Source organism: Loxodonta africana, chromosome 24, assembly GCF_030014295.1.
Source record: "Loxodonta africana isolate mLoxAfr1 chromosome 24, mLoxAfr1.hap2, whole genome shotgun sequence".
NCBI classification, from domain to species: domain Eukaryota; kingdom Metazoa; phylum Chordata; class Mammalia; order Proboscidea; family Elephantidae; genus Loxodonta; species Loxodonta africana.
The window spans coordinates 48,865,473-48,889,184 of NC_087365.1; the positions used below are offsets into that span (position 1 = coordinate 48,865,473).

At 50.2% G+C, this 23,712-nt stretch overlaps 2 protein-coding genes across 14 annotated transcripts in view; one reads left to right on the forward strand and one right to left on the reverse strand.

The window, feature by feature from the left end:
- SLC9A8 (solute carrier family 9 member A8) overlaps positions 1-18,459 on the forward strand; it is a 73,652-nt gene extending 55,193 nt beyond the window's left edge. For 7 of the 9 annotated variants that reach the window (XM_064276202.1, XM_064276201.1, XM_064276203.1 and 4 more), the window contains 6 exons: positions 6,294-6,410; positions 8,750-8,832; positions 11,884-11,995; positions 14,319-14,539; positions 17,199-17,345; positions 18,352-18,459. In XM_064276202.1, the coding sequence (XP_064132272.1) occupies positions 6,294-6,410; positions 8,750-8,832; positions 11,884-11,995; positions 14,319-14,539; positions 17,199-17,345; positions 18,352-18,459 (788 nt within the window). The other 2 variants (XM_064276200.1, XM_064276204.1) reach the window with 2 other exon arrangements.
- Positions 1-23,712, reverse strand: part of SPATA2 (spermatogenesis associated 2) — a 42,777-nt gene continuing 19,065 nt past the window's right edge. For 2 of the 5 annotated variants that reach the window (XR_010319302.1, XR_010319299.1), the window contains exons 3-4: positions 6,783-23,712; positions 1-4,080 (exon numbers count right to left, since the gene is read on the reverse strand). The exon at positions 6,783-23,712 is cut by the window's right edge and continues 11,777 nt beyond it. The gene's annotated coding sequence lies outside the window, so the exon portion shown is untranslated. The other 3 variants (XR_010319300.1, XR_010319301.1, XM_023538722.2) reach the window with 3 other exon arrangements.

Sequence of the window (23,712 nt, forward strand, 5' to 3'; positions counted from 1 at the left end):
CTCAATGGCAGTGGGTTTGTTTTTTTTTTTTTTCTTTCTGTGAAGCCTTTCCTCTCTGGTATTCTAGCTGGCTCGGCCTCCACTGGCTGAAATCTCCATCTCCTCTTCTCAGCAAGACTCAGGTGGCTGGGCTCTGCTTGGGTTTCCCCTCCCTGAGCCTCACTCGGGAACTACCTCAGGCCGGTAAACTTTGGCATTCATTGGGCTGCTTTTACTTCTTTCCCCTCTGTCAGGAATCACAGTCCTGCCCTGCCTGTGGTCCAGTATTAGGAAACAGTTTTGTTTTCATTACTTTATCTGGTTTTCTAGTTGTTTTTGGCAGGAAGGCCATTCCTGTAGCAATCATTTACTCCTGGGTGAAGTGGAAGTCCCTGGTGGTTTTTACTAGACTCAGTTGAACAGGATCCTTCTCCCCACAGTTCACCATCTGCTGATGTGTGGCTGCCCTGCGAGCCCATCCTGCCTAGGAGGAAGCGGCGTGGACTCTGGCCATCCTCACTGGGGATCTCTCTGTAAACCTCAGGGTTTTGTTTTTTGTATTTTCAATCCTAAGCCAGGTCTCTTGGATAATTTCATCCCAGTATCTGCCATCAAGTTCCGTCTTTCATCTTTATTCAGTTTTGGTACTTATATAAACGTTACCTGTGAATTATTGGGCTCTAGCCTCGCTATTTTTACTTCTGTTTTTTTAAACTGTTCCCCCACTCCCTTGAGATGAACGCTGAGTACCCGGTGGCAAAGACATATCTTATGCATTGGTTTGGAATTTGTGATGAAAGCAAGAGAGCATTTCCCTTGTCCTGTCTTCAGAGTGGCTGTGTTTTCTATTTACAGGGCTTTCCTTTCCTTGGGGACCTCTGCTACACCTGCCAGTGGGGCCACGGAGCATGTGCAAGCCCCAATGATGGGTTATGGGACCGTCTCTGCCCACACTGTATCTTCAGGGATGTTTGTCAAAATCAACTGTGGGCCTGTGGCCACGCAGGGCTTTCAAGGAGTGGCAGGATGGCCTTGGTGTGTTGCATGGACCCCTGAGACCCCACTGTAAGGGACATAGAGGGAATGGGTGGTACTTTTGCTCGCTTTTCCTGCCTTTTTGTGCTCCCCATTTTCTGACTAGCACAGAAGGTTTACTGCGAGTGATTCCCAAGACCACTGAGCAGGACATTCTCTCCCTACGAAGCACTTACTGGAAACCACATGTTTAGAACACAGTGGTTAAGAACTGGGGCTGTGTAACTGGACAGACCCAGGTTCAGATCTCTGCTCCACCTCTCATTAGATATGTGACCTGAGATGGTGACTGTCATCTAGCACTGCTATAACAGAAATATCACAAGTGGATGCCTTTAACAAAGAGAAGTTTATTTCCTCACAGTAAAGTAGGCTAAAAGTCCACATTCAGGGTGTCAGCTCCAGGGGAAGGCTTTCTGTCTCTGCTGGCCTTCTCATCAGTCTTCCCCTAGACTAGGAGCTTCATGCTGGGATCCTGGGTCCAAAGGACTGGCTCTGCTCCCAGCGCTGCTTTCCTGGTGATATGAGGTCCCCAACGCTCTGCTTGTTTCCCTTTCCTTTCATCTCTTGTAAGTTAAAACGTGGTGCAGGCCACACCCCAGGGAAACCCCCTTTACATTGGATGAAGCATGTGACTTTAGTAAGGGTGTTATAATCACACCCTAATCCTTTTTAACATAAAATTACAATCACACAATGGAGGACAATGAGACAATACTGGGAATCGTGGCCCAGCCAAATTGATACACACATTTTGGGGGAACCCAGTACCCCATTTTTGGGAGGACATAATTTAATCCATGACAGTGACAGACCTAACCACTCTGAGCCTCCACTTCTTTATCATAAAGCAGAAATCATAAAAGGGAACTGATGTAAGGAAGACTCTTGGCAGGGGCGTCAGTGCCTGGTGTTACTGCCGGGGTGACCATACACCCTGGTTTGCCCTCAACACCTCCAGTTTTCCCCTTTTGTCCCAGTGTGATAAATTACTAACACTACCTGTCACCCTGAAAAGTGTCCTGATTTTAGAAAACAAAATAAATCGTCTCCGTAATTATTCCTCAGGAAGCATTAGCTGTTCTCAGAATCATTGTTCTGGCTGTATCCGTTTTAGCTCTTTTTATGGTTCTTTCAGGCCAGTTTTGAGGGCCACTTTACCATCTGGCTTTAAAGACTCAAAGATGTCCAGACTCCATCCTTGTCCTCAGCAGACACAGCTTAGCAAACGGGGGGGCTGAGGGACAGGTGAGTCACTGGATGGGATGTTTGGGGTTGGATGATATGTTTACAAGACAGATCAGGACGTAACCAAACCCACTGCCGTCGAGTCGATTCCGACTCAAGGACATAGCACTCTCTAAAGTGTTGGGAGGACGTCGGCAGAGATGGACGGTATCGTACAGCAGTCACACGCACTGGTGTCTACACCAGGAGTCCCACTGCAGCACGGTTAGAGAGAAAAACTGGAAGCAACTCAGTGTTTGTCAGTAATGGGAGAGATGAAGTAAGTTCTGATCCAGTGGAGACTATGCAGCCACTTAAGAGGTGAATTTACCTGTTTGTACTATCATGGAAGGAACTCCAAGATACATTGTTCAGTTTTATGAAAGCAAGCTAAAAACGCATCTGTCCGTTCAATAAATACGTATTAAGTGCCTGCCCTGTGCTAAGAATGATCCTTCATATCAGGGCTGCGGTAGCAAACAAGATAAGATCAGATTCCTGCCTGCAGAAGAAAGACAATAAGCAAGTCAGCAAACAGGGTAATTTCAGGTGGATATGAAATGACATGAAGAGTAGAAATCAGAGTAATGTGGCAGAGTGGCATGAGGGCAGAGAACTCATCAGATAGGGGAGTCAGGGAAGGCCTCCCCAAGGAGGTGACCCCAGCTAAGACCTGGATGGTGAGAAGGGCTAGCCGTGGGAAGATCTGGGGAAAGTGTCTGGCGGTGGAACAGCAGGTGTTAAGGCTCCCACGTAGGAGTGAGAGAGGACAGCAGGCTCCTGGAAGCGTGAGAGACCAGTGTGCATGGAACAGAGTGCACTGGTGAGGGGGCGAGGACTGGTCCTGCAGGGCTCTGTGGGCCAGGCAGGAACTTGGGATTCTATTATATGTGCAAAGGCAAGCATTGGAGGTCTTCTAAAAATCTATTCTGCTGGTAGTACATGCCATATATATAATATCCTGCTTATTAACTTTTTTTTGAGATAAATAATCACGTATATATGATTGCATAGTAAAAGGACTAATGATCTGCACATCAAACTCAATAGTTCTTGCTTCTGGGCAGGGGGTATAAACGGAGGTTCTGTGTTTTACTGTATACCTCTGAGTCAGAATGTTTTATAGCAAAATATATTTATATATTGAGTAATTAGCAAAGAAGACTGAGTGTGGTTTGACTCAGCCTTCAAGAAGCATGTGATAGTTTACTCCAGTGAGTAAGGGATACAGTGAGTGATAAGCACACAATGCCATGGTTGAGGTCTGCCTTTTAGGCTTAAACCCCTTTACTACATTCCTTTATTAAGTCGAAAACGATTTAACCTTGAACTAGAAAAGGATTTCCTCCTTCCCTCCCTTTTTCCCTCCTTTTCTTCTTTCCAGTAGGCTGAAAGTTTTTCTTACATTGTTATCTTGCTTCCTTAAATGATTTTTTTCTTTAAAAATTAAATGTGTCAGGAATTCTTCCTTACAGGATATTTTGGAAAACACCCATGCCCTTTGTCTATAAAAGCGAGGCTAGTCTGTGCCATGGGCACCTTTTCATGCTCTTACGGCCTGTCCAGCAGCAGCTGTAGTGAATGAGGGTGGCTTGGGTGGTGAAGTGGTCTTTGCGTAGGGAGGGCATGTAGGGCAGACGCTTCACCTGTCCCTCAGGCTTTTGGACCCACTGCTGACAGAACTTGAGAGGTGCCCCCAACGCAAGACCAGTCCAGGGTGAAGGTAGGGCTGTCTCTTCACTCTTGGATTGGTCACACAGCCTGTCTCCAACATCAGTAGGTCAAGTGCACAGGTAGCAGCCACGGGCCCAGCTTAACACCCAGATGGGGTTTGTTTACCTAGTCAGAGAAATTTTTAAAACTTGAGTTAGTTGCCATCGTTAAAAGTTGGGACATTTCCCATAAGAAACAGGTTTCTGGCATCTTTCAGAAAACCAGAAAGAAGACTGGCCAGCCTTAGGCCTGCAGTCCCATAGGGAGACCGCCAGCCCTTTTTAGATGGGCTTGTGCCTTAGTTTTCCCATGAGCCACTCACCCACTTATTGTAACTTACCTGGCCCCTGAGGGGTTTGCGTTTCCAGCCCCCCGCCCCCCCATCTTGTGCACAGGTGAAACTGTAGCCAGTCCCGTTCTATGCCTATCTCCTTGTTGGAGAGTGCTGGGGCAGGACAGGCCTGGGTGGTAGGAAGCTCTCAGGGCCCTGACAGTGGTCTCCCTCAAATGTTCAGTCCCAAGGGAACTTACTACATCCTACTGTCAGACCTTACTCCCTGGAGCCTTTGGCTCTCTGGAGTGACTGTTCAATGTCGAGGACCTCACTCTGTGTGCAGGACAACAATTTGGGTGGAAGGTAATTCGTGTTACTACTTAAACAAGGCTCAGGCTCCCCTTGGGTTGACTTTTACTTCAAGGTGAGAATTACAGTCTAGCTTTGCCAGTGGGTTGATAGCCCCTCTAGAAGCATGCTGGTTAAACAAAGCCCTTTGGCAGCTCTGTGTCCCCTCCCCCAGTCTCAAGGGTGGCGGTGGAGAGCAAACCTGGGTTTTGGTCTCTTCTGTTAGGCACTATGTGGTGCCACCTTTTGACGGCCTCCATGCCCTGCGTTTTGTTGCAGGACCAGGAAGGGCCGGCTCTCCTGGCAGTCACCTGCAGAGCATACTGAGAATGTAGAGAAAAGACTGAAGGTGGTGGTTGTGTTTGTCTTTTATCCAGTAGAATAGTGATTCAGTACAGCTCTTGAGTACCCAAGAATCTTCTCATTGCTCTAAAATGGCAAGTAAAGAAGTCTCCTGCCTACTTGTTTCCTTTCTCCCATCTTGTCCTGAGTGTCTGTGGGAACATTGCTGGAATTTCTCCATCTGCCCTCCTTTCTGGGGAAAAAGTGAGAGAGAAAGAAATCTCTATTGCCTAAGAGAAAAAAAAGGAGGCTTGGTAGCACAGTGATTAAGAGCTCGGCTGCTAACCAAAAGGTCAGCAGTTCAAATCCACCAGCGCTGCTCTGTCCTATAGTGTCGATGAGTAGGAATTGAGTCAATGGCAACAGGTTTTTGGTTTTAGGAGAGAAAATGTCCCAGCTACCATTGTTACTAAGACCAGCAAGTGCCGATTGGGTAGTACGAAGAGTAGGGATTTTTCTCTGGTTTGTAGGGTTGTTTATAAGCTTAGCAGCTGAAATGTCTCAGATGCAATGCTGTAATTTTTACCCTTTCGTAAGTGGAAAGTTAGTCACTAATCCTTGTTTCTATAAAGCAACAGAAGAGATAAACTTACAAAGTTTGATTTGCAATCCCTGTTTGATGGCTTTTTAAAAAATCTCAGTTTCCTTACATGAAGTAGAGAGCTCTTCTCTGTGCCTAGGCAGAGGTGTACTGAGAAGACATCTGTGTAAAGCGTTGTGGGAGGAATTGGGGGGCAGTGGACAGAGGTGGAGGCTCAAATCCTGAGTAAGTGAGGAAGCTGTAGATGCTCTTGTGGAGGGCTTTGAAGAAAAGATACCTTTTTTGAAAAGTGCATCTTTCTTTTTTTTTTTTTTTTTGTATCGCAAGAGTAATACATGATGATTATAGAGAAATTCAAAATTAAGGAAAAGTATTAAAAAAAATCAAAATCACGATTCTTCATACTCAGATTCTTAAACTCCCTTTCTGCCTCAAGATCGTCTGGTTTTCCTGCCTCTCTAGATCTGCAGACCACAGTAATGGATGAGTACTTCATGTGACTTGTCTTCACTCACCTTCCTAACAGTTCTATGAGTCGGTACTATATTAGTCCCACTATACAGACATAAAAACTGAGGCTTGGGGAGGGGAAGTCACTTGGCCCAAGGTCACACAGCTGATAGTGAAGCTGCCAGAGAGGAGGGGCCCTTCAGTTTTTCTTTGAAGTCCCTGGGAGACCTCAGGCATTATTCCCTTCTCCCTTTTCTTTTCCATTTTCGTTCTTAATACTGTAGGCTGCAGGGACTTGCTGGAAGTGTGAGTTGTTATTTGTGTATCCCATGGTAGATGCTTTTCTGATGTTCATGTCTGTGCACTTTACCCCTGCAACTCTAGGCATTATGGCCATCCTGTTCTCGGGCATCGTGATGTCCCACTACACGCACCATAACCTCTCCCCGGTCACCCAGATCCTCATGCAGCAAACCCTGAGGACCGTGGCCTTCCTGTGCGGTGAGTGCTGCCTCTCTGGTGTCACGTGGGCCTGCCCGGTCCCAAACATTCCTCTCACCCCTGTCTGGGAGTCAGTTGGGATTTCCCCTGGCAGGATGTTTCAGAACCAGTGTGCTAACATGCATGTCAATTTCTAAGGGGGAGGTAGAGCATTTCCCAAACTCGTCCACAGAACCTATTTGTAAGAACATCTTGAAGGACATAAATTTGGGAAATTCCCCGTTAGCAGTGTCATTTGTTGGGGTCAAATACACCAGTTGACTTTTTCTTTTAAACAGTTTTAATCTGAGTTCTCGGGCACGGTCTTCCCCTCCTCCCATGCTCAGACACACATTCACGTTCGCACACACGTATCTCCTCCCCGGTTTATACCTGGACTGTCTCTGTAAGCTGGCCCCTAAGTGGCTGTGTCCTAGCGGTCCGCATCAGCATCAGCAGGCATCTCGGGGGGCTTGCCAAATTCTGAAGCACTAGCTCCCTACTTTTGTGTCTGAGGAGTCAGGCCACATAGCGGTTTCATCCCCATCTACAGACAAGGAAGCTCAGGTGAGAGAGGTAAAATGACCTGCCCACGGTCCCCTGGCTGAGGGGTGAGTCTGGAAGCCAGGTCTCTTCATTCCTAGTCTAGTGGGTATTTTTTCAGAGCACCCCTCTCAAAAACCCATGTGTAATGGAATTCCGACTTTCTGTAGCCATGGAGGCTGGATGAACCCCCGGAACTATTGCCCTGAGGTAATCTTTAAACCTTAATCCAAAAATATCTCCTAAAGTCTTCTTAAAACCAAACGGTAGTTTAGATTAACTAATAAAAAATGTCTGTCTTGAGCATTGTGCTTGTTTAAGTGTCTATAAAGGATCAAACTGACAACAGCAACTCGAAAATTAGGAAACTTAGGGGCCAATGAGTTTATGTTAATAGTGGAAGAACAACTCAGAAAAGGAGGGTGAGAATAGTTGCACGACTCAGAATGTAATCAGTGTCACTGAATTGTACATGTAGAAACTATTGAACTGGTGTGTGCTCTGCTGTGTATATTCTCAACAACAAAAAAATCATTTGGAAAAAAAAAGGCTATGGCTAAAGATTCTGACCCTGACCCTCACAATTAAAGGAATGCAAAGCAGAACATCCCTCAAATTCTTTTTTTTACCCATCAGATTGGCAAATTTTGAGTTTGATGATACCCACTTCTGACACGGTGTGTGGAAAGCAGGCCCACTGATGGGAGTGTGCACTGACATCATCCTTCTGAAAGTCATTGGTGGCATCTATCTGAACTTCAAAGGCACATGCTCTTTGACCTGGCAGTTTCCCTACCAGGAATTTACCCTGTGTACAGGGATGTTTGTTGTGGTCGTAATATCAGAAATAGACACGATTTCAATGTCCGTTTACCAGGGATTGGTTAAATTACCAAGCTCATAGATTTTATGCCACCAGGGAGATGCATAAAGTCCATCTGAATGTGCTGATTTGGAAAGATCGTAAAAATATTTATTAGACAAGAGAAAAATTCAGGAGGAGGAGGAGGAGTACACCATCCAGCCTGTGGACTTGTTTTAAAAGGACAGATGTGAAAAAAGCTTTGCTAAAATGTTTTAAACAGAGATACCATTTTACTATGTTGAACTATTTTAAAATACAGTCTTTGTCTCTCCTTAGTTACTTGATTTTTCTGGGGAACAACACAGTTTAAGCAAGGAGCACGGTGTTAGAAATTTAAAAGGGGCCTTTTCTTAAATACCCAAGTGACTGACTGACTGACTGTACAACAAGTCAGTGAGAGACTCTGACTTGCAGAGTGGAGCCAAGAATTGGAAATGTAACTCTTCCTGCAGTTCCTGCTGGGTTTAAGCCGCATTCTAAACCTGGTGACGGTGTCAACATAAGTTAAGTCAGCCACTTGGCTCCATCCACTCTGGCAAGGAGGTTAAACAAAAGGCCCTTTGATGCTTGTTCCGTGATGCCACCAGTCATCAGCTCTGAATTTTTGCCACTTTGCTGCAGTCAGGATCCTTGCTAATCACGGTGTTCAGCAAATGGACAGACTCATACATTTATCATCTTCCCTGGGTGGGATGGTGTTTGTTTGCTCAAGTATTTGACAGTTGACTCATTAAATGAGGAGGTTCTGGAGAGCAGGAATTTGTCACTTCGAGTGATAGAGAATCTAAGCACAAGGTTGCCCAATGCATTGGTCACGGATTTCCCAGGAAATCAGCAGAGTGCTGTATCGGGTTCCGACTTACTTCTGCATGTTTGCTTGTTTAACAATTTAGTACTACACTGGGGAAGAAAATAGCTGGGGCTGAATAATCCATTCTTTGGTTTGTTTCAGAAACATGTGTGTTTGCATTTCTTGGCCTGTCCATTTTTAGTTTCCCTCACAAGTTTGAAATTTCCTTTGTCATCTGGTGCATAGTAAGTATTTTCCTCGTTTTTTATTTAATTACTTATTTGTAGATTAATAACCACATGTTCTGGATTCATTGATGTAACTGTTCACTGTTCAAAGTCAACAGCTACACAGACACTCTTCTGTTTATGTTTGTTTTGTTAAAAAATCACAAACACACAATAAAGGGGAAAAAGGATGGGATCGAGTGAATGCATATCCCTGGAAAAAGATTTTTGTTTGCTTTTTAATTTTCAGTGGCCTGGAATGTTATGGTCCTCTTTAAAAAGTACAAGTTGATGTGTTTTTATGTAAAATGGAAAAAGCAGACTCCAAAATTGAATATGTAGTTTGAGCATCTCATGTAAAAACATTATGCATAGAAACAAAAAAAAAATGTAAAGAAAATATAGCCAAATATGGGAATGATTTTCTTTTCTCCTTTTCCGGATAATTTATAATGAACATGCTTACCTTTTAATGCAGTTTTCCCCTATTATGTCTATTTCTTTATGACACTTGGACACTTGTTTAAAGATTCCCAGGCCCTTACTCGCCCTGGAGACTCACCCAGAGAAATCATCCCAGATGATTCTTCTGATCGAGAAGATCTGGGAAACAGTGTTATAATTGGACTGGGGCGGTGGTAGGAGACGAATTAAAATATACCTTTAAAAAATGAAAATAGAGGTTTAGTCATTTGCAGTAGAATCAAATCTTTTTGGTTGTAGAATGGGGAGAAAATACAAGTTTAGCGTTTAAAAGAAAGGCCCCACGCTGTCAGGCACCTGACTGACCTGTGCCCTTAATGGCTCTAAACACTTGGGCATTAAGCCTGGTGAGCCCAGGCCCCTTGTCTGTGTGCCTCCTCCGGTCTCTCCCCTTCAGTGTGTCTCCAGCCTCCTGCTGATTCGTGCCTGCATGTACTCTGATCCCGCATTTCACGCCTTTGCTGTCTCTTTAGAGCCTCCGTGAATTTAAGACCCTAAAGAAGCACACCTTAGTGTGGTTGAGTTATCATAATTCAGCCTCAGTCAACTTCTATTGCCAACTCCATTTAACAAAAGCCAGCTATGGGAAGGGAATCACCTTTTTTTTTTAACCACTATCATCTAGCCTGTATAAACCAGTCAAGCCTACCTATTTGGCATGTGGGGAAACTGAGGCAGAGAGAAGCTAAGAAACCCTAAGGAAAAAGATGTTTCCCCTTGCAGTCTGGGCACTGCCACCTCTCGGCCTGCAAAAGCTCATTGCTGTTTGTCCCTGTTACCTGCCTGTCCTCCAAACTCAGGTTTCAGGACAAGAGACTGGCAGCAAAAGTCGTTTACAGAAAATATAATAGTCTTTAGTGTGGTCACTGGGTAAAAGGGGCCACGTTTGGTCAAACCTGAAACGTCAGTGTGGGGATGGAAGATTGGATTTCAGCGGGTGGTAAAGGGAGGTGCCTGTCTCAGCCGTGGGCCAGGAGGAAAGGAAGATGAGAGAGTGCCCCGGGTGGTAACTCAGATTCCCCAAGCACATAGTCACAGGCTGGCCCTGTGGCTCCTGGAGGCTGACCTGTGCTATTCAGACTGATTACAGTGCCTGCTACCAGGTGGACTCGGCTTCATGGTTAAGATCATGGGCTTTGGGGTCTGAACCAGGTTTGAGACGGCCCCACCGCTTCCTATCTGGGTCAACTTGGACCAGATACTTAACTTCTCACTATCCCAGTGTCCTTGTCTATAAAATGAGGACAGTAGTGCGTAAGACCACTGCAAGGAGTTAAATGTCACAGGATAATGTTTGTAAAGTGCTTAGCACATTGTCTGGAGTAGAAATATATGATGATTGACAGCAACTATTACCGTCTAAGGCACACCATCCAAAGCACACTCAATTCGTGCTCGTTGAAAGAACAAACTGGAGCCCAAAGAATGTCCATGTGTATATGATTCTTTTCTAGTTAATTAAAGTCAGAACCAAGATGTAGAAAATGAAAGCAGATTAATAAATTGTTCTAAGAATCCACTTAGATAAGATTTAAACTTTACGTAAAGCTATTTTTTGTTAAGACCAGTGTGCCTTTGGAGATGGTTAGGCACTGTTTAATTATCATCTAGTGCTGCTATAACAGAAATACCACAGGTGGGTCTAACAAACAGAAGTTTATGTTCTCACAGTTAGGAGGCTAGAAATCCAAATTCAGGGTGCTGGCTCTTGAGGGAAGGCTTTCTCTCTGTCAGCTCTGGATTAAGGTCCTTGTCTCTTCAGCTTCTGTTCTTTGGCAATCTTCATGTGGCATGGCATTTCTCTTACCCATCTCTGCTTGCTTCTCTGTCCTAATCTGCTTTTTATATCTCAAAGGTGATTGGCTTAAAACATACCCTAACTGATATGGCCTCTTAACATAAAGAAAACCCATTACCAAATGGGATTATAACCACAGGTATAGGGGTTAGGAATTACACATACTTTGGGGGGACATAATTCAATATAACAGGCACCAAAAGCTGTGGCTAGCAACTGGCAAGGCAGGGTTTGGGGCATTTCCGAGCCCTGGCTGAAGCGTGCTCCTTCTGCCAGGAGAGCGGCGTTTCCCGGCACAGGCAGGCCCTTCTCAGTCTCCTGTTCTCCCTGAGGAGTGGGGCGCCCTGGGAGAGGCAGAGACACCTTGTCTGTCCCTCCAGAGCTGGCCCAGTGGGGATGATTAGTGCAGCCCTGTCCCATGGTGAACCGCCTTCAGAGGAGGCAGGAGTGCCCTTAAATTAATCTGTGGAGACGTCTGCCCGCCCTGTTGGCATTTGGCTTTGTTCCACTGTCATTGCCAACGCAGTCATTGATACCCTGCTAGGCCTCTTTTCCAGCTACTGAAACTTCATGTACAAAGCTTTATCCTTTCCCAGACACACAGAAACTGACAGCCACACACCCACACCCAGTCTGTGACGAGCATTGTGCTATTCACACCATTTATGACCGAGGGGAGTGCTGCATTTAGCATGGGTGTGTGCCGAGGTCCACATTTGTGGCAACAAGCTGCAGCTTGAAGAACTAGAGAGCGTTCCATCTCAGACTTGGTTTGTTGCTGTTAACAGGTGCTGGTACTGTTTGGCAGAGCGGTGAACATTTTTCCCCTTTCCTACCTCCTGAATTTCTTCCGTGATCATAAAATCACACCAAAGATGATGTTCATCATGTGGTTTAGTGGTAAGTCAAATCCTGAAGAAACGGGCAGAAGGAAAATAAAGGTGCACCCCACACAGAGAGAATGTGCAGGTACCGGCGAGAGCCCTTTGAAAACGAATTTGCCTCAGAAACCAAAAATAGTAAAAGCTTCTATTTAACCGGCATCTACTGTGAAGGAAAGCAGCCCTGGTGGCGCAGTGGTCAGGGGCCCAGCTGCCACGGTTTCAGCCCCCCAGCAGTTCCACAGGAGACAGGGTGGCAGCCTGCTTCTGTAAAGATGACAGCCTTGGGAGTCCTCTGGGGAACTTCTGCCCTGTCCTGTACGGCTGCTGTGAGTCAGAGTCGCCTGGACGCCTATGGGTTTGGTTTGGGTCAGTGCCATAAAGCAGGCCCTGGGCTAGGCACTTAGCAGAGCCCCCATCGCAGCAGCGCTGTGAAATGGGTGGTGCTGGGCCTTTTCTACAGATGAGAAGGTTCAGGCTCAGAGGGAAAAGGACTTGCTTAGAGCAGGTGACTTCCTTGGCCTGAGGGGGCAGCCGGGGGTGAGAGACGATGACTCTGGGCTTATCTGTGTGAGGGTGTAGCCTGGGATGAGAGGTGGATGACTCTGGGTTTACCTCTGTGAGGGTATAGCTCGGGGTGAGAGGTGAATGACTCCGCGCTTACCTGTGTGCAGGTACAGGCCAGGGTGAGAGGTGAATAACTTCAGGCTTACCTCTGTGTTTTCCAGGTTGAAGTCATAATGTGCTCCAAACAAAACAGGTGAAAGCGGGAATTGTTTCGTACTACATGTTGTGTTTTCATTCAGTCGCAAAGTTCTGATTCTTTAAAGGTTTCCTATTTACGTGAAAGTTTCAGCTACTGTCTACTTTTTAAAGGATGGAAATGATTTCATAAATCTTTGGCTCCTAAAGAACTAGATCCTTAGGCATCTTTAAATTTTCTTTCGAGCAGTATACACAGTTCTTTATGCTTTCTTGTTAAAATATTTTAATTAAAGTATTTCCTTGTGGGGCGGGGTACAGGAGCATGCTTCATGAGGCTCTTCTCTAATCCAATAGCAGAGTCATAAATGTGTCTCAGGGTTCTCTTTCAAAAGGCTTTGTTTAAAAAAAAAAAGTGTATAGCGAGAGCTGCTCTATTTTTCCTCCATCTGTTTTGTCAGTGAGGAAAAAAGATTTTTTTTCTTTGGTTACCAATTCCTTAATTGCTTTTTTCTGTGAAGTGGTTGACCCAAGGCCTTGAAAATTCTAAGTGGAGACATTGCAATCTCATTGTCTAAGACAACTGGCCTTCCTGTCCAGCCTGCTTTGTAGTCAGCATCCCCCTTCCACAGGACACATCTGTCACATCACAGAAGTGCTTCCAGTGTCCGTAGGACACAGTCCAGGGTCCCTTTCAGAGTTGCAGGCCCTGCCTTGTCAGGGCCCAGCTCACATCCTTTACACAACACAGCTGTCCTGCTGGCCTTCCTCCTTGACTCTGGGCTGCTGTATCGGCTGTTCCCAATTGGAATGCTGGTCTCTCCTTCCCCACAACTCCCATCCTGATGTGAGGTCCTGTCGCCGTATGCCTGCCTGTCCAAGCCTTTGCTGACACAGGTACCTGCACGGTGTTTCTTCTCCCAGCTGCTCTGGGAGCGCCGTGAGGGCAAGGCCAGGTCTGCCCTGTTCCCTTCCACATGGCTCCCGGTAAGCAGAAAGCACCTCCTAGAGGACAGTGCCGTTCCTCAGCTGCAGTCCACATCCAAGCCCAGCAGCAGCCTTGCTGGGGGACCAGAAAGGCAGTTAAGTGAGAGTTGATGGTGCAGTTCCTGGCAGCCGCTTACCCCCACCAGACACCCAGAGCACAGTCAGTGCTGCCAGCGGCCTTCTGTGCTGTTACCTGGGTGAGCTGCTTGGCCCTGGCAGGATGCTTGATTCACGTAGCCTCGGTTCCTCAGGTATATGTTGTTTACAGGGTTTCCTGTGACGGTCCAGTGTGACTGCATGTAGAGCACTTAGTGTGGGGCCGGGCACACAGTACTATACACTAGCTGTGTATTGTTTCTAAAATGTGAGTGTGGGCTTGGTTAACCCTTACGCTCACACATACACACTTGTGCTTTGTAGCCTGGCCAGGCCTTCTCATTGATCTGCTCAGCCACCCTGGGACGTGAGAGCAGGGGTGCAGTGTTATCAGCTCCCACATCCCTGCAGCCTGCCGTTGTCATACCCCAGAGCCTTCAGAAGGAGTCAGGGCTCTCCAGTGGGACATGGAGAATGCCTGACTGGTCAGTGATGTCACTCCACCCTCCCCTCTTAACCCACATCCTCCCCTCTTAACCCGCATTCTGTGCCCACAGGCCTGCGGGGCGCCATCCCCTATGCCCTGAGCCTGCACCTGGACCTGGAGCCCATGGAGAAGCGGCAGCTCATCGGCACCACCACCATCATCATCGTGCTCTTTACCATCCTGCTGCTGGGTGGCAGCACCATGCCCCTCATCCGCCTCATGGACATTGAGGACGCCAAGGCACGGCGCCGGAGCAAGAAGGATGTCAACCTCAGTAAGACGGAGAAGATGGTGAGTGCCGGGGACTGAGGAGACGGGGGAGTAGAGAGAAGAGACTCTTTAAGGCACCTAGCACCACCCCCCCAATACACACACGTACAGGTACCCAACCTAGGAGGAGGGTTAGGGGAATGAGAGTTGGGAAGCATGGCTCTCTGGGGTGGGCTCTCTGCAGCCTCGTGACCTTGGAGCCATGGAGGCTTCCCTCTCTGCATTGGCACGGGCGGCATGGCATACAAGGGGCAGGTCATACACTCCCCTGCCGGTAACCGCACCAGCCATATGGCCCCAGGACTGGAAGGTGTCAGAATCCGATCGTTCCCTGACCTGAGGGGACGGTGACTTACAGTGCCTGTGAGGTCTCTGAGAAGTGCCTTCTACCAAGGGCAGTCAAGGGCATAATTGGGGGTGGGAGGTGCTCAGGGCCCAGCTGCAGTAGAGGCTGAGACCCCCATAGCCCTGCCTACCCCTCCTTCTTCCACGCTGCCCTCCTGCCCCTGCCACTGGGCCAGTCAGCCTCCATGGGGCCTCCTCCCCCTGTCTTCACCCTCAGGCCACCACATGCTGAGCCAGGCTCTCACCCACCTTCCTGCATGCACACGCACCCACACCCACACACACTCCCGTACATTCCCAGAAGTGCATCATTTTTCACTGGAGACCACTAGTAGCTTTAATGTGTAATTGAAGGCACAGAACTCCTCAGCCGGGAGAGGGGACATGGGCCACTTCTGACACTGGAGAACCAAGCTCTGCACCGGCCTTGGGCTCCACTCTCCACCCTGGGCCTGCCAGCAGTAGGCGGTGCTGAAAGGAGACCGCCGGGCCCCCTCCAGGCCTGTCCAGGCAAAACGTTCTCACTCTCAGGGACCCTTGCTCCCCACTCCACCTCCCAACTTTCCTGTTGAACAAAAGCTCTAGCATAGCAGCTCTCAGGCCTTTTCGCGTAGGTCAGAATCACTGGAGGGCTCGTGAACAGGCTGCTGAGCCACCGCCAGAGTGCCCTGCAGGTCTGGGGTGGCTCCTAAAGGACTTGCATTTCTAACAAGTTGCCACCCGCTGCCACTGCCAGTTCAGGTCCTGCACGCACACTTGGCGGAGCAGGGCTCCCGTCGGACCAGGCTGTCTCCTGAGAATCGAAGTGGCTGCTGTCGGCTGCCCTCTGTGCTGCAGGCACCGCTTCCCCTTCCCTTGGGCTGTCTCAGGTCATCCTGATAACCTGCAGGAAGCAGATGTTCTCATTGTCCCATTTTATAGACCAGAGCACTGAGGCCCAGAGAGGCCAAATCAAGGGCCCGAGGTCACACAGCTGCCCACTGGTAGAGCTGGATTCAGACTCCAGAACTGTGCACCACTGCACTGCATCAGTAGCTCCCCAAGTGAACCAGCAGCATCGCCTGGAAATTTGTTAGAAATGCAATTCCTCAGGCCCTGCCCAGACCTCTGCAGGTGGGCCTGGCAGTCTGTATCCACAAGGCCTCCTGGTGATTCCGATGCAGGCGGAGCTGGAAGACCACGCGTGAAAGCACCCTGCCCTCCCACTCTGCTCTCCCACGGCTGCTCCTGCACTGCTAGTGGAGGCCCCAGAGGAGAGACCAGTGGACTGTGCCAACTGCCCAGCATGCTCATTCTGGTTCAGAGCGGTTCCTTCCCACCCAGAGCAGCAGACACTGCCTTCACATCTCCTGCCTGCCTTGGGTGGGCCCTGGAGAGGGTGGGGCGCCCCTCCTGGTGGGCACTGCTCTGGTCTGGAGCAGGACCAAGGTGGGCCTGCACTGACCCTGGACCTCATCATCACCTCCAGACTTCCCTTTCCAGTCATTCACTCGTCCCTCTGCTTGTGTGCGTGGACTTGATCAGCAAACACCTGCCCACAGCAGAGAACCCTTGCTAGCTGAGCCACAAGCAAAAGAGGTCAAAAGAGCCTCCATGGTTAATGTGCCAGTAACGAGATAGCCTACAACAGCCATTCTCAGTCCTGGCTGCATGTTAGAACAACCTGAGGAGCTTAAAAGACCAACCCCAAGCCTCGGTAGTCATGGCCCCCAGACCTTCTGCTGGCCCAGGACAGGAACCGTTCCAAAGCCAACTCTTCAGACATGGATTGGACTGGATGATGGGTTGGAGAGGGATGCTGGTGAGGAGTGAGCTTCTTGGATCAGGTGGACACTTGAGACTATGTTGGCATCTCCTGCCTGGAGGGTAGCTGAGAGGGTAGAGGGGTTTAGAAGCCGGCACAATGGACACGAAAAGAGAGAGTAGAGGGAGGGAGCAGGCTGTCTCATTAGGGGGAGAGTAATTGGGAGTATGTAGCAAGGTGTTTTTTTAGCAAGGTGTATATAAGTTTTTATGAGAGACTGACTTGATTTGTAAACTTTGACTCAAAGCACAATAAAAATTATTTAAAAAAAAAAAACCAACCCCAGGCCCTTCCCAGGACTCTGACTTCCCCGCCTTGGGAGGGGTCCTGGCCGTCCGCTGCAGTTGTCACATCCTGCCTACCTCCCTACAGCTCCTGGGAGGGGCGTTTGCTGCCCGCAGACTCTGGGATTCTAAAGTACAGCTAGGGCTGGGGTCCCTGGCCCAGTCGGCCCTGGTGGCCAGGGGTGGGTGAGCGGGGCCTCCCGGAGATGCCAGCCTGAAGCGTGCCTGGCTACCTTCCGTCCTCCAGGGCAACACCATCGAGTCGGAGCACCTGTCGGAGCTGACTGAGGAGGAGTACGAGGCCCACTACATCAGGCGGCAGGACCTCAAAGGCTTCATGTGGTTGGACGCCAAGTACCTGAACCCCTTCTTCACACGGAGGTTGACCCAGGAGGTGGGTCCCGAAGGCCCATGGGCCTGCAGCCCACACGCTAGGGTCTCCTCGCCTTCCCCGCTGAGACCTACAGGGGCCAAGCAGGGTGGGAAGGCTCTCGTGCTGTGCCTGCTGTGCTGGGGGGGCGGCTGGCCGGCCGGCCGGCCCCTCCTCCCACCTGGCTCTCCCCTCCCGGGCCAGCAGGGCTGGGTTGGCTGGAATTCAGCATCTGCTGGTTTTCTGTGCTGCTGCACTTAGTGCCGGGTAATAATAGACTTGTTAACACAGTTTGGTTTTCTGGATTATGGACTCGGGCCATTGATCAGTGCTAAATCTGAGCTGAGGGATTACATCTGGGCCTTTCAGCCGTGCCGGGGCCCATGATGGCCCAGACTCGGGACTCGTTTTCTGTCCCCCTGGGCACTGCTAGCCTCTGGGTGGTAGTGAGTGATGGCCTGTCTCAGGGACAGGGATGAGTTTGGGCCTGCTTTGCTCAAGCCCTTAGCCTGCCCCATGCAGGGGGTAGCCCGGCTATGGGGATGGGGGCTTGTCTGGCTGGCCTTGTCTCATCTGTCAGTGGTCAGGACAGCTCTCAGCAGGTCGCTCTACTACCAGCCAGGCACTGTGCTGGGATTTTCCCTGGCTGCTTCATTTCATTCTCCTAACGGCTCATGCAGTAGATGCAGCTATGAGCTCACTAGACAGCTAGGGAGACTGAGGCCCAGAGAGATGAAGGAGCCCACCCAAGGTCATACAGTCAAGCTGGGTCCCTGACCCAAGTGTATTTCCAGACACATTTCTGACACCACACCTGCTGCCTACTCTTTGATTTCTGAATGATGCCTCCTGTTACTTCCACCTCCACAAAGAAAGATCTCAGCTGGCATTAGTTGGACAGCACTTGAAAAGTGCCTGTGGCCATTCACCCTGCCCCCCTGACACACACACACACAGTACCAGAGCCTCCCTCCCTTCCTTGGCACTGACCCAAGGACTGGCGCGGACTTAATTGTGTCTCTTGCCCCAGGACCTCCACCACGGACGGATCCAGATGAAAACCCTCACCAACAAGTGGTACGAGGAGGTGCGCCAGGGCCCCTCAGGCTCCGAGGATGACGAGCAGGAGCTCCTCTGACCCACAGGCTGCCAGGGCTTTGGGCAGGCAGGGCCACAGGCTGCCCTCCGCCACCCTCCCGCTCCCAGGAGGGGCATTTGCTGCCCACAGACACCCAGCAAGGGCCACCGGAGGCAGCGTCTCCAGAGGGTAAGAGAGCTGGTGAAGTAATGCCCAGAGTTGCCCTAACGCGGAACAGCCCAGGCCTGTGGAGCCAGGGGCTTCTTCTGAAGCGAGCATCCTCGCTCCTCACTGAATTGGACTCTGCTCTCAGTGTTGCTTTTCGGCCCACAGATTGGGGTGACCCCCATCCCGGGTAAAATGCTTCCTTCTACAGCCGGGGCGAGCAGTCACTGGCAGGACAGGGTGCCTGTGCCTGAGAGGAGTCCTGCGTGACGCCCGACAAGCACCAGGCTGTGGGGCTGGGTGTGCCAACCCCCTGCACCCATTGCAGCCCCAGGAGCAGGCTGCCAAGGCAGTGGGCACCTTCCTGCTGGAATGGGCACCTACACCAGCCGGGGAGAAGCCAGGTGCTGTTCCCATCAGAATCATCAGGGCGTCTAGGGCCTTGGTGGTGGCGGCAGTGGCGGCGGCGGCGGCGGCAGCAGCAGCAGCATCAGCAGCAAGTGCAGCCTCCGTGGGAGGGCCTAGAAACCTCGACAATCTCCTACTCCCCTCTGGTGGTTTGTGATGGTTCACACTCCCCAAAAACGGAAACCGAGTGACCTTTTTTGTTTCTTATTGACGAGCACCTGGCAGGCTCTTGCTGGGGAAGGCAGCTGCAATCCTCTGGGGACACTGAATGTTTACAGGAGCCCGGTGCAGGCCACGGCCTCCTCTAGAACCCACTGGAAGCTACAGCCCTGGTTTGAGGAGCAAGCCTAGTCTATGGGGTCAGAGCGCCCTCTAGAGGGAAAAGCTAGCAGTACAGGGTTCGTGCAGGCAAGCAGCTGCTGCTTTTAATTCAGTTCAGAGTCTGCTTTTACAAAGTAGTGAGAGTCCGGCAGTCGCTTGCCGCCATCTGACCCCCTCCCCCACAACAACTGCCCCCTACTGAATTGTTCTTGGTTTGTCCAACTGGAATTGCCTTTTCCTGGGCTGAAGGTGTCTGTGCACCATTTACCTGCTGCCACCTTCTCTGCTAAGCCGGGGTTTCTTCCTCTCCCAGTTACCTACCAGCTCAACAAAGCTCTGGGGCTGGGGCCAGTGCCTGGTTCTTCTCCCCTCCCCCACCCACTGGGACCCCAGTGGCCTGGAGTCAGCTGCAGCCAGAGCCTCACCTGGGACCCCCAAGTGGCTGCCACCACCCCAGGCCTCAGTCAGAGTGTTCCCATGCTCTCTCTCTCTCTCATGCTCACACACTCCTTGGCTCTGCCTCTGGGGCCAGCTTAGGGTGAAGAGCTGCCAGTTATGTCCAGATGGAATGGAGCCACTGAATGTCGCATTCTCCCCTCACCTGCGATCAACAGGCCTCACAGCTACTTGGCTCCGCCTCTCTGCAGGTGGTTGACAAGGTGCACATGTGGCTCTGGGTCACACTTGGTGCCTAGGGGCTCACCCAGCTCAGCCCTCCAGGTGGTTTATTCCTCATGTACTTGTCCTTAGCTCTCTGTGGGGATAGGGTGGGCCCTAGGCTGGTAGCAGGTGCGTCTCCATCTCTTCTGCCTCAGGCAGTGTGGCTTAGGGCGTTAAGGAGGGCTTGACCACAGGGCCCTGCAGGCCTCACATGCTGTTTGTGAGGCTGCACCCCAACCATGACACCTTCCCTTCCCAGAAGTGCAAGTGCAAGGCCAGTCAGGCAAGCAGCGCGAGGTTTCCTTTTTGTGCATGAAAAGTAAGCTTGTACTAAATAGAGCTAAAATACAATCATTTCTCTTTTAGGAATCTCCCAACTTAAATTAACCCCATAATTTTGAACCAGAACATTTTACCCACCTAGTATCCCACTGAAGGGGCACTGCCTTGTGTACTCAGTCTCCATAGCGTCCTTTCAGTGAAGAAGTAAGACAGGAGCTGAAGGTGTGGGAAAGGACCTTTGCCCACAACTGAGGGGAGCCAGGCTGACTTGGGGGCGGCAGGGGTGGGGAGGGCTCTGAGGCCAGGAGACCTGTGCTCACTGATTGTTCTCCCACAGCCCAGCTCTGGGAGCAAGTTACTTTCTCCCTTAAAATTCAGGGTCTGATCTCAGAGGTTTAAGTTGCTTTGCAAGCTGGCTTGCTTGCCAGCCAGGATTTTTTTTTTTCATTTTTTGGCTGTGAGTTCATAGACTAAACAGTGAACAGTCAGGATCTTCAGTTCAGACTGGCCCCTTGTAACCAAATACTGATGCCCCGCCATGCCCCACCCGGCCTTCTCCTTTTAGCTGGCACCTGTAGATGACACTACACCAGCAGGGTAGCACGCAGTGGGCTTGGTAGGAGATCCCCAAGGTGTGCTGTGGCAGCCCCTTTCTGGAAGGCACCAGTGAGTGCCTGCCTCCATCTCCCGTGAGCCTCTTCTGCCCCCTCCTGGCTGAGGGAGGGTTCAACCCAGAAGAGTGTGCCTGTGCAGATCTGGGTGACCTGTATTCTCCTCAGCAGTCTGTTTGCCTTTGTAGCAAGCAAAAGGTTTTCTTAGAATGTACAGCAAGAAAAAGGCCTGGGAGATCTGTTTTTCTGGCGGATTTTTTTCAGATAATCTGTGAATCAAAAATTGCTGCTGTTTACCTTTAGCACACCTAATAATTCTCTTATTTGGGGGCAGTTAATGCCTCGAAGATAGAAAAATCCCCATTTTAGCCATAACTTCCTGCATGTTTCTTTCCTCTCGGGCCTAGGCCATGGGAGAGGAGCGTTGTAGCACGTAGAAGGGTAGCCCTTTAGAGTGAGCTGAAGGCTGTGAGTGGCCTTTGGAAATGCTGGCCCCTTAGCCAGTGAACCAAGAAGACATGCCCGTCTTGGGGATCCCTGCAGCTGCAGCCTTTCCCCACCCCCCACCCCTACCCCTTCACAGCAGGCCCTGCAATTTAGGACCACTTCTGGAAATAAATGGCATGCTTTCTGTAGCCCTGTGGTTGTAGGACCCCTTGGATCAACCACCCTGAGCATGTGAGGCCTTACAGGGAAAGAACAACAACCCCCAGGTCCCCAGAGGTTGAGTTTGCAGTGGCCAACCAAGAGCCAAGGCCAGGCTGGGGTGGCTCAGTCCCATTGTCTGGTGCTCAGACACTCAACCCAGGGGCAGAACTAAACCCTCCTTCTCCCCAGAAACTAGCCACCTCTTTGTACAGCCAGGAATGCTGCCTGGGCCCCGGCTGGCCCAGAATGTTGTCAGCCCCCAAGTGCACCGAATCCGCCAATTCACTGGCCAGTGGTAGGCTCCTTTGTACGTGAGGGAATGCAGAAAGATTGGAGAGCAGGGGTCCTTCTCGCCTTAAACTACATCAGAGGTGCTGTCAGCAAGGTTCGGCCTCGCTAGGTCCCAGGTCCACGCTCTCACAGGGGCTTTGCACTTGGTAAAGCTCTCAGCGTGGTGGCTAAGCACCCCACTGCTGTTTTGAAAGTGGGGAGGGTGTGGGCCAGGGTCACCCAAGGTGGGCCTCTTCTTTCAACTGGTCCCAACTCCAGTGCAAAGAGAAGTCTCTGTGTCCTCTGCTGTTTATTAGGACTTAAAGTGCAAGAAAGAAAGGAAAAGCACCTCCCCCCCAACTCCCTGGGCATGTCTCCTGCTGGTTGGGGAGGGGGAACCAAATCTGAAACAGGTCTGATGCAGCAACCAGAATCATTAAAAAGTTCTACCAGGAACCCAGTCTCCAAAGCCCCAGGCAGTGTTTTAAATGAACACACACCAGAGTCCGAAGCAAAGGCTTAAAGAGAAATTGCCACACTCCCCTCCACAAGTTCCTACCCTTCCTCACACAGGAGTGAGGTATTAGGGACTTCCATTGTCACGGTACCATGTGACAAAAGAAGGCAGCCTTCCCTGTCCCCCACCACCACCCCACTGCCCACACCACCTTCTCACCCATTCCCACCCTTAACCCCATCCCAGAGAGGGTAAGAATACATTGGTCATCTCCCTGCCTGCTGTGTGAGCTTGCCCCATTGCAGGGGACAGAGCTGGTGGGTGGTGCAGGTCTCCAGGCTGCATCCCAGGTAGCCGCTGGACAGTGAATATGCAGATGGGTGGTCACAGGAGAAAGCCAGCTGTCGGCCCTCCTGGCCCATGCTCACCAGGCCCATCTGTGCTATAGGAGAGCCTGGGGTCCTCCACTGGCGTCTCTCTCAGGCACCTCCTTACTCAGACAGCCGGCATGTTCGGGCCTACACCAAAGGACTTTAGTGTTTTCTCCAGATAAAGCTCCTGCAAAGCTTGATTTGTCCTCAAAGCTAATCAGAACCTCTTCCTTTTAGTGATTTTCTTTGTAAAAGGGAAGGATTTTTTTAAGTACTGTCTTGTCTTTTGTTTTATGGACTGGTGAAAAGGTCAGGCCGATTCTTTTGCCCTCCCCCAAGGAAACTGTGATGGGCGTCAGTGAAACACCTGATTTCTGCGGAATTCTTTGCTTCTCTTCTGGACTTGGGCTTTGTGTTGGGGACGGGGAGGGTCCATCAGAGAGGTGTGGGACCTGTAACTGCTATGCTGGCTGTGGAATCTTTATCACTCTGAACTTGTGAAAGATTTCAAAAATGGAAGGAGAACAGTAATGCCACTGGGTATTTATTTATTTAGAAATAAAAATGAATACTGCTGTCTCGGAACCGGCCTCTGTCTCATGTTAAGGGGACTTTAACACTTGGATCATACTCCTCAGGCTTGGCTGTGTGCCACATACTACCCAGCCTCCTTCTCGGTCAGCCACAGACATGTCCCCAGTGAGGCATGGTGGTTAGGAGTCCAGCTTTGGGTCAGGCAGTCCTGGGGTGGAGCCCACCTCTGCCCTTAGTGAGGCGCACTTGAGGTCTAGCAGAAGAGCTCAGAGCGTGGGCCCCGCCCAGTCCACTGCTGCTTTTCCTGAAGCTTCTAGCTCTGATCTCAGAGGGTGAGTCCTCAGGCTGGGCTGCTGTCCTTTCCTGGGATTTCTGTCAGCCCCTGGGGGCCTTGGCCCTCTGGACCCACACTCCCCACACGCCCTCTGCTAACATATTATCTGTGGCCAAGGCTTGGCTATTGGTTTATTTATATCCCCACATATTTCCAAAGGCATCCGAAGCTGATTATGGTAACAGCACAAACAAAACAATGCACATGATACAAAAAACCAGGCAGGAGAGCCCGTCCTGACCCCAGGCACAG